Source organism: Ovis aries, chromosome 1, assembly GCF_016772045.2.
Source record: "Ovis aries strain OAR_USU_Benz2616 breed Rambouillet chromosome 1, ARS-UI_Ramb_v3.0, whole genome shotgun sequence".
In the NCBI taxonomy this organism is placed as follows: Eukaryota; Metazoa; Chordata; class Mammalia; order Artiodactyla; family Bovidae; genus Ovis; species Ovis aries.
The window spans coordinates 185,707,326-185,716,915 of NC_056054.1; the positions used below are offsets into that span (position 1 = coordinate 185,707,326).

The window sequence follows — 9,590 nt, forward strand, 5'->3', positions numbered from 1 at the left end:
TTAAAACCCTACAAACTCAAAGTTTCCCTCTTTCCTTCAGAGTTTAAATACTGTGTAAAATGTGAAAGCTTTGAAATTCCAATGAGATACCAAATGCACCCACAATACTGTCAGTCTGGTGCCAAAAGCATAAATAACTCCAGCACTTCTTTAGGTGCTGCCTCTACAGACTCAAAAGTTTAGTAGTAGCAATTTGACTCAGCTCAATAACTTCCACACAGATCATGAAGACAGTGCTTAATCAATTAAAAAGAATTAGCTGATTTTATGGAATAAGGGAAGTAGAGGGAGCTACATTTTTAAAACATAGGTTAGCCTGCCTTGGAAAGAAATCTGAAACATCTTCTCACTTATATTAGTCAATTAAGCCCTTAAGAATTTCTTCCCTTATAGCTCAGATGGTAAAGAATTTCTTAGACCTTCAAAAGAGAAAAAAGTACTTGATCATGACTGTTCTTTTTCTTCAAGTTAACAATTAAGATATCCACCTTTTCAATTCCAAAAGTGTGTTTGGTAAAATTACTCTAACAGCCAATCATAAGAAAGATTACATGACTCTATGCAGTGCCTTCTAAGTATTCCACAAGGATCAACAGAAGGTATGAGCATATCAAAATCCTAACAGCAACTCCATATATACAAAAGAAAAAATAAGACAACAAATCTTAAATCACATAAAATGCTGTTGCTGAGAAATAATATATAGATGGACAATGGAAGAAAGAGCAGGACATGATAGTCTGGGGTAGCATACTGAAAACTTCAGTATCTTTAGCCGTATCACTGAAAATCAACCAGAGTTGGTCAACCAGACAGAGATGATCGAGTTCTCTTCCTCATCACGTCAGTGAAAAGAAATGAGAGGCTGTTTAATGCAGTGAGAAGTTATTAGAGAACCCCAGCTAACCAGAAGAGACTTTTCTGCCTTTCGTCTTTTTAAAAGAGTGAAGTTACTATAATGTGACCTTCTTGAAATCAAAATTTTGAACAATTATCAGAGTGATCTCCCCAAAGTTTTATAAGGCTACACCAAGTAATCCCAATATGCCTGTTCTCCCGCATTGTCTGTCTAAACTTTTCAGGTGTAATGCTTAATACCAGCGTAATTCATTCCCTTCTAATTTGCACTTAAAAAAAAAAAAAGACAACTGAATGATTCAGAACTATGTGTTAAATGAAAAATGAACTCTAAATAAAAGCCGAAAAATAACTTATAAGGAAAAGTGCATGCACCATTTGTGGGAGGCTTTTCACTGCTCAGGAACCTTTTTGGTTCACTTCCTGACTGTAAAATACCAAACAATTCCAACAAGGTGATACTCCAAATAACCCAACTGAACACTGATGCATAGCTGTTATTCTTTAATAACAATAACAAACTGTGAAGGTTCACAGTTCCAGACAAAACAAGTGTCCAATTGATACTTGAATAATTGGTTGTGTACATACAGTAATAAAAAAAAGTCCTCAAGTTTGCTGTCAAATATTAAAAGGACGAGTAGAACACTTCACAATCTATAGGAAGAGATGGAGAGAAATAATAATCCTTAATAATGGCTAATTTGGAGAATCACATTTTAATATTACCTGGAAACATCAAATTTACTGTGGACAATCAGTACTTTTCAATAAAAACTAGTGCTCCAACTGAACATTAAACAAAAAATATACATATACACTACTTATTTTTCTTTTTGTGCTGCCATAAGCCTTAACATTTTCAATTCAACCTTTGTCTTAACAAGTTTTCCCTGAAATCTTAAAAGAATTGAGAGGTTTTTTCCCCAATATAAGTATTGAAGTACTATATTTGCTAACAGGCATGCCTGAAACTAATTTCAACAGCATTACTAATCATGTAAGTCTTACACAATCACTGCTAAATTATCAATGAAAGACTATCCTAAAAGCAAAGGTAGCTTATCTCTGGAATCCAAGTGTTAACATAACAGCAATCCATTCTCTATAAAATATACAATAAAGGAAAATCTAGAATCAGAATGCTTATATTTGAATTCCATTATAACAGAAAAATTTTCCGGCCAGGTAATCTTGGACAAGTTGCTTCCCCTCCCTAAATCTCATTTACCTATCTATAAAGTGAGAATAAAGGTACTAGCTACTTTTTGAGTTGTAATGATTAAAGTGAGCAGCTGCATTTGGTAGAGTGCTTATTAGCACATAATAAACATTCAATAGGCATATCACATGTCAATCATGTATTATTCATGGCCCCTTTTAATTAAAGCAACCTAGTTATTTTTGGCTTCCTGAGACAACGAATTCAACATGATACAATTAATGGTAATGAAAAATGAAGTACTACTGTTAATGCTTTGCACCAATGTTACTAATATTTTTGCCTGCCTTCCTACCTACCATCTCTTTGGCTTTAGGGCATACTTATTCAATACTAGGCCTGTAAATTCATTTAAATTATATCACCATCTAAAACGTAAGTTTCTGTGGGAGCTCCCTGGTGGCCCTAGTAGTAAGAATTCTGGGCTGTTACTGTCGTGGCCCAGGTTCAATCCCTGGTCCAGGAACTGAGATCCGGCAAGCTACACAGAGCAGCCAAAAAAAAAAAAAAAAAAGGTTTAATTTAAAAATAAAATACAAATTTCTAGGAAAATAATATGTCCTTCGTCAGGAATGTTTACTTTTCATTATTAAACTGATCTGAAAGTACAATCAAGAAATTAACAACTCCAGACTATGTTAATAAGGGAAATGTTAAAGGTTCATATTTGTGCCATTGTTGGTCATGGTATCCTGAAGTCATGGAAAAGGAAAAGTTGGTTTGACAAAATTAGTTTCAAAATAACCAAAACATCACTGTCTTAATACAACCAAATTAAAATGCTTCTAAGGAAAGTATTTAATCCAAAAATATAAGATACAACCATTTATGGAATTTCAACTTGCATTTCAACTTTGAAACTAGACCTTTCTCCCCAAAACATAAGCACAAGTGAGAAAAGCGACTGTAAATTAAGAATCCAAATCTACAAAGTTACGTCCTTGTATCTTAGGCCAGACCAAGTATACTACAGACATAGATATAAACTGAAATAATTTACTGAATGTCCATTGTGTGCTGAATATTAACTCATTAAAAAAAAAACTAGAATAAAAACTGTAATAATAAATAGAAATAAACACCGATTTTTATCAATTTAATGATAAGAAACTTCTGGGGAAACAAATTGTTCTCCTTTATGTCAGGTTTTCCTTGCTTTTCTATTCACATGAGAGTATGTGCTCAGTCCTGTCTGACTCTTTGGGACCCCATGGACTGCAGCCCACCAGGCTCCTCCGTCCATGGACTTCTCCAGGCAAGAGTGCTGGAGTGGGCTGCCGTGCCCTCCTCCAGGGGATCCTGCAGACTCAAGAGATGAACCTGTGTCCCTTGCACTGCAGGCAGATTCTTTACCATCTGAGTCACCAGGGAAGCTCTCTATTCACATAGGTCTTCACATAAATAAACATTTCTATATCACACTCAACCGAAGTCAAAGACAATTATATAACTAAGGATGATTTGTACAACCCAAGATAGAAGCAAAGATTGCAACCTCTACTTTAAAATCAATGAACCATGAAAACATTTCTATCCTCACAATCATGCAAGATTTCCCTCCTCTCCACACCACTCCCTTCAACTGCCGCCCCTCAAAATAGGCTACAAAAATGATGCTAAACATACCAATAAACTTATTTACTCATGGTGATTATGTTCTTAGTAGAACAATATCTGGGAAATCAGGTTGGTCCTGTTAGTACCAGATATAATCCCATCACACCCACATGCTCTGCCCCTCCATTCTCCTCTTGCAGGGTGGAGCATCACAAGAGACTCCACAGTCCCACAGCCTGCCCACTATCCCATGAGTGTTAAGCATGGAACTGTGGTACAGCCTTCTCTATACATAAAGAAAAAACACACACAAAAGCAGACCTCCCCTGATCTCAGAATCTGCTGCTGACACTTAAGCTGGCTTCCCCAGCCTGCCTGTCTCTCCAAAACAGTGTCTCACACTGGCAACCCAAGTCCACAACACGGGGCAGACAGCACAGGGTACAAGTATGTGATGATTTCCAGCTGAAGCACGCAAATGAAATGAGAAGATGTCACCTCGTTTTCTAAACGCAATTCCCAATCAGTCGTGAATTGATTTATGAATCTCTGGGTTCCCTTGTGCCTTTAAGTCATTTCACAATTAGCACTCTAGGGGTACATTTAACAAGACAGCATGCAATTCTTATATGAGGGTCTAGTTTTTTAACAACTCTGGAAAGGTCTGGTTGGGAAGGGAATGAAATTTTAACGAAGATAAAATTCTGGTTTTCAGTTTCACACATGAGCTCTCTTTCACATTGGAAAATCTAGAAACTAGTGAAATTCTAATAACCTGATTTTTATATGACACAAAGAGATTAAACTCTCTCAGGAATAGAGTAACTCTAAGTTGCCACCTACTCTTTGGCTTTAGCCACCATGCAACTAAATACTGCACAGCAATATGCAACTACTATTATTCTCTTCACTAAAGAAATTTGATATAAAAAATCCTGTATGAGGAAATAACTTCTCATGACTTAGCTAGGCAACTAGCTAAATTTTCACTAACAGTTTATCAAAAGACTTATTACTAATATTTTAATAAAAAATCACCATAGCACCTTACTGCCTCCATTTTGAGTAAAATATCATGTGACTCTACAGAAGAACTGTCTAGCTATTAACATTTATCTAATAACACTTGAATATGAATGCAGACCAAAAAAAAAAATAGTTACACAACATTGAGGTTTAAAAAAAAAAAATCAAATATACTCTTCTAAACCGGATGAACACTTAGCGCAACCAAAACACAAAAAGTAAATAAATGAATAAATCAACTTTTAATTTCTGCTGAAGTCTGCATATTAACATTATTTTAAACAGCAAGGTTTACCTAAAATAACCATTATTTATGAAACTAGTTTTAAGAATGTACCAAAGATTGAAGGCTGTATAAAATACCTAAAATGCTTATGTTACAGCTTAGTCCAAAAAATATTTTCATTGTTTTCAAATAAATTACCATCGGGTTATTATAACTAGGTTTCAAGTATGAGATCTTTTGAATTTACATTAAAAATTATTTTCTTTTTGAGAAATGGAAAGAATATAAATAAAAACTTTCAGTTTACTACTCCTGAAAATAAATCCAGCATTTTTAGACATAGAAAAATTAGAGACAGTGCAATAAACAGACTGTTAAGTTAAATACGATAGCCAGTAACCAACTGCTGTCTGCTGAATTTCAAGAAAATCTAAATATTAAATTTTTAAAAAGTGAACTCATCTATCCTCCCATCTCAGCACTTTCTCAACTTTCCCATTACAATCAACAATATAACTTGGCGGTCAAATCTTCCAGACCAGTAACATCAGAATTTATTTTTAACTCCTGACTCCTTCCCAAATACTCCCCCCTTCAATCCAATCCAAAGTCCTACCAGTTCATTCACGCTGTCTCTCAAATGTGTTCTTTTCATCCGATTTTCAATTTTGCTTTATATTGCCTCACTATTCACAACATACTCTACTACTCCCTAAAAGGGCTCTGACGTCTGGTTTCTAATTCATCAACTTTGCTGCCCAAACCATCTTCAAATATTTTGTTCATCAACCTATAGTAAATTCCAAACTCTCTTGAATCTCAACCATAATCATAAGCCCCCTCTGCTTTCCATCAGTTAACATATTTCTCAAATTCCATCTCTTCTTATTTTCCTATTTAGGCCCCTTTTATTCAGATTTACTAACCTGCTTTATAAATACAAAAATACAAAAGTCACCATCTCTGTGCCTCTGTCCATTCTGTCCACCTAGAATCCTTTATGCTTCTCAATATAAGTTACTGCCTCCTTTAACACCTGCCTTAAAACATACCTCTGTAAGAAGTCTTCTCTCCAAGCCATCTACCTCATGCCTTTATTTTTTGTTCCTCTGAACAAAGTATTCTATTTGCATTTATAATCTTGCAGTCATCATATTACTGTTTTCACGTTTTGTCCCATAATCTGCCTCAAAAACTGATAAGCTTTTCAAGGCAAGGACTATAATTTCTTATCGCTTAAACAGGGGTCCCTTAGAACACCAGCATTCCAACAAAGGCTTTCTTCCAAAATGTATTTAAAGTTACGGTTGTCAAAAACACATAGTCAACACTGAACTCCAATCTTTTAAATGTTAAGCTGACCTATATGGTAACAGAAAAGTCAACATTTTCACCTGCACTTTGCAAGAGTTACTCCATCTTCAGTCAACATCCACAAAGGATTCATAGAAAATCCTGTGAACTAAATGAAAAGTCCCCAAATTTAATATTATTAGGTATCCCATTCTGCTCTCTGAATAAACTAATTACCTAAAATTGATTTCAAGTGGTCTTTAAACCAAGATGAAAAACATCCTAACACTCCAGTACCACAAGAGGCTCTTAAGGAGCTATTATAAGATTTGCTTCATCATAGCTGAAAATTACCCCAGAATTTTAAAATATTCCTCTCAAATGACCCCATGAAGTGCTTAGAAAGCTTGACCATTCCCTGAAAGATGCATCATCAGCTTCCCTCTTCACATACTCTGCATTCTGAACTAGCTAGTCACCAAAAAAAAAATTTAACTCTCAAAAATAATCTCCCATTCAGCTATTACCTTAGACTACCCTGTTTCAGACAAGTTCCAAAAGCCACCATGAACTGAAATCCTGAGTTCAAGTAAGAGTGTTCATTTTATAATCAATTTCACATAACAGCATATACCTTTTTAAAAAAAATCTCAATTCAATTCTCTCCTTCTTCTAAGCAGTAAAAGTTTTTCTTTGCCCTCATTCATGCTCCTTTCTGAAGGAATAAGGAAACTATAATAGATATTTTTGTCGAATTCTTTAAGTATATTTAAATAAACTGACATTAAATATCACATAAACATATCCATAACTAGAGATACGTTAAAACACTGGATACTTAGTATACCAAACACTCAAAATAGACTTTTTGAGCACAAATCTGGGAAGAGAGTATAGACGTCTAGCAACAGCCTTGAACAAAGCCCAAATACCTCTATTAAATCTGGGACCACAACCTTCTGCAAAACCTATGATGATAAAGTCTAAATCCATATTCTTCTAACTTCATAGCCTTATCTGAATTCGAAAGGAAAACAATGCGAGAGTATTGTAAGCAGTCCTAAGAAGGAACATCTGAACTCTAGATCATTTAGCAAGTACTGAAAGCAATGGCACCCCAAAGCTGAACTTTAATGATGAGTCAGTGACAATTAACATTCAACTTACTATTTAGCAACATGACAATATAAGCCCCATTCAAAACTCGGACCTACTTTCAAGTTACCTTTTGATTAAACATTAACTCTATAGTGGTAGATTGGCAATGTCAAAACGGTAAGGTTAAGAGATAACATATTAAACCGCGTATCCAATTTAGAACAATGCATGTTGAGATACTACTGCTACTGAGTATCTATCAGCGGTACCCGTCCCTTCTAAAGAGACAAATCAAAGCTCGCCTTCCAACCGAAATGTGGTTACTTAGCGAGTTCATCTCTGGATTAAGAACAAACACTTTGTATAGTCACACAAGTAAGAAAGAAATGTTAGGAGACGGTGACATTCACCTCTTCCATTAAGTATACAAAACTATGGTAACCCTCGAGACCTGAGCGAACTAAACTATCCCTCATTCCAAAAGACACACTCTGGAAAAGCACATAATGGTTTATGAGTCTTGTCCTTCGCTTTAATCAAAAGGATGAGCAAGTAAACACTTCCATCACTATTTTAAGGTGGAAACACTCAACCACTTAATAAAGCTGACTATCAATTGCTAGAAAACTGTAAGAAAAGAACTAAGTTTCAGACAGAATCATCTAAATAAAAATCCCATTCCCCCGATTCAAGGTTAATGAGACCGGAGAAGGGATATGGGAGGAGGAAAAAAGGAAGCTGCCTCATCCTTGACTGAAGACAGGTTTTTGCCCTTTCCCATTACCTCTGTTTTATCAGCAGGTCTCGTATTTTAAGATCCTGGTATTTCAAAGTCTCTTATTCAAAGGGGAGGTGGAGAAGGGGTGTAAAATAAAATCAATACTCACTGCTAACTTTCATGCTGCCAAAAGCTGAAGGCTGCTGCACTGGCTTGCAGCTCTCCGCAAAGGAGGTGGTTCTGGGCCGCCCTGACATGATCACTCTTTTACCGAATCACCTTTTTTCCTTCCTTCCTCCTTTTCTTCCTTTTGTTTTATGTTGGGGTGTTAGGTTAATGATAAATGCAGCATTAAGTTTTCCCACAGGAAAAAGACTTCGTCCTCTTGCCTTTTCACTCCTTTTGTACAGCTATTTAAAAAAGCGAGCGATGTATTTCTCCTTGAAGACAGATCAGTACGGATATTTAACATATAGACGATCCGGGGCTGGGAAAAAATTACAATTCTTTCCCCTCCTTTTCCTTGGAGGGCAGAAATGGGTGGGAGATCCTAAAAAATATATATCACGTGAAACGGGGACAAATACTGGATTGAAAATAAGTACTCTGAATATTATATTTTCCTCGGGGATTTTTTTTCCGAGTCAATGAAGAAGGGAAGCGGCGGAAGGATCACGAGTCTCACGCTTGAAAAGAAGGGGGGATGGGAAGGAGGGAGGGAGAGGGAGGGGTGGCTCGGAGATGCGTCGGGAAACGCTGCGGCTCCGGCAGCGGCAAGGATCCGGCGGGCTGACGGTGGGGGCCCGGCGAACTGGAAGGCGGCGGAGTCGCGAGTCAGTCAGAGTCGGGCGGTGGCGGCGGCTCTTCCCCTCATTGCGCCAGGAGCAGCTGCAGGCGGCGGCTGGATCCAGCGGCCATGGCGGCGGCGGCGGCGGAGGCAGCTCCCTTCAGACCCCAGGCAGCGGCTCCTCGACTGCTCCCCATACGCCGGGGACATGGGAACCCGGCAACCGCTTCCGTCCCTCGGGGGCCCCCTCCCCCGTCCAAGGCACCAGCGCGGCCGCCCTCCCGCCCCTCGCTTCTGCACAGTCCCGCTCAGGAAGTGTCCGCGCTTTGCCCCCAGTCCGGAGCCCTGTCAGCGGCTGCGGGGTCGGCTCCTCCTCGCTTCCTTCCTTCCTTCCTTTGTCACTCGGCCCGGGCGGCGGCGGCGGCGGCGGCAGCAGCAGCAGCAGCAGCAGCAGCACGAGCCCGCATTCGCCCGGGTCGGGGGCTGCTCTCTGTGAGGAGTGCCGTCTGCGCAGCCGCCTAGCTCTTCCCCACTCCCCCTCCCCCCTCCTACTCGTCCTCCGCCTCCTTCCTCCCCCACCCAGCCTTACACCGCCCAGCGCCCCGCCGCCCGCGTAAGAGGCGTCTGGGAATCGCCGGCCGAGCGGGGCGTCCGCCCCCTTCGACAGGGGAGCCGAAACCCGAGCGGAACCAATCACGGATGTCGTTTGTTTGCGGATCCTCCCGGAAAAAGCCGATCGACCTGAAGAGCCAATCAGAAAGTGTCGCTGGAAATTCACGCCCAAGGACGGAAAATGCCGAAGATA

At 39.0% G+C, this 9,590-nt stretch overlaps 1 protein-coding gene across 6 annotated transcripts in view; it reads right to left on the bottom strand.

Moving 5' to 3' along the window:
* GSK3B (glycogen synthase kinase 3 beta) overlaps positions 1–9,319 on the bottom strand; it is a 218,976-nt gene extending 209,657 nt beyond the window's left edge. For 5 of the 6 annotated variants that reach the window (XM_012178649.5, XM_060417607.1, XM_012180332.5 and 2 more), the window contains exon 1: positions 8,168–9,319. In XM_012178649.5, coding sequence (XP_012034039.1) covers positions 8,168–8,255 — 88 coding nt within the window. In that variant the 5' untranslated portion in view covers positions 8,256–9,319. The remainder of the gene's footprint in view (positions 1–8,167) is intronic. The other variant, NM_001129740.1, reaches the window with a different exon arrangement.
* Between the last annotated feature and the right edge of the window lie 271 nt (positions 9,320–9,590).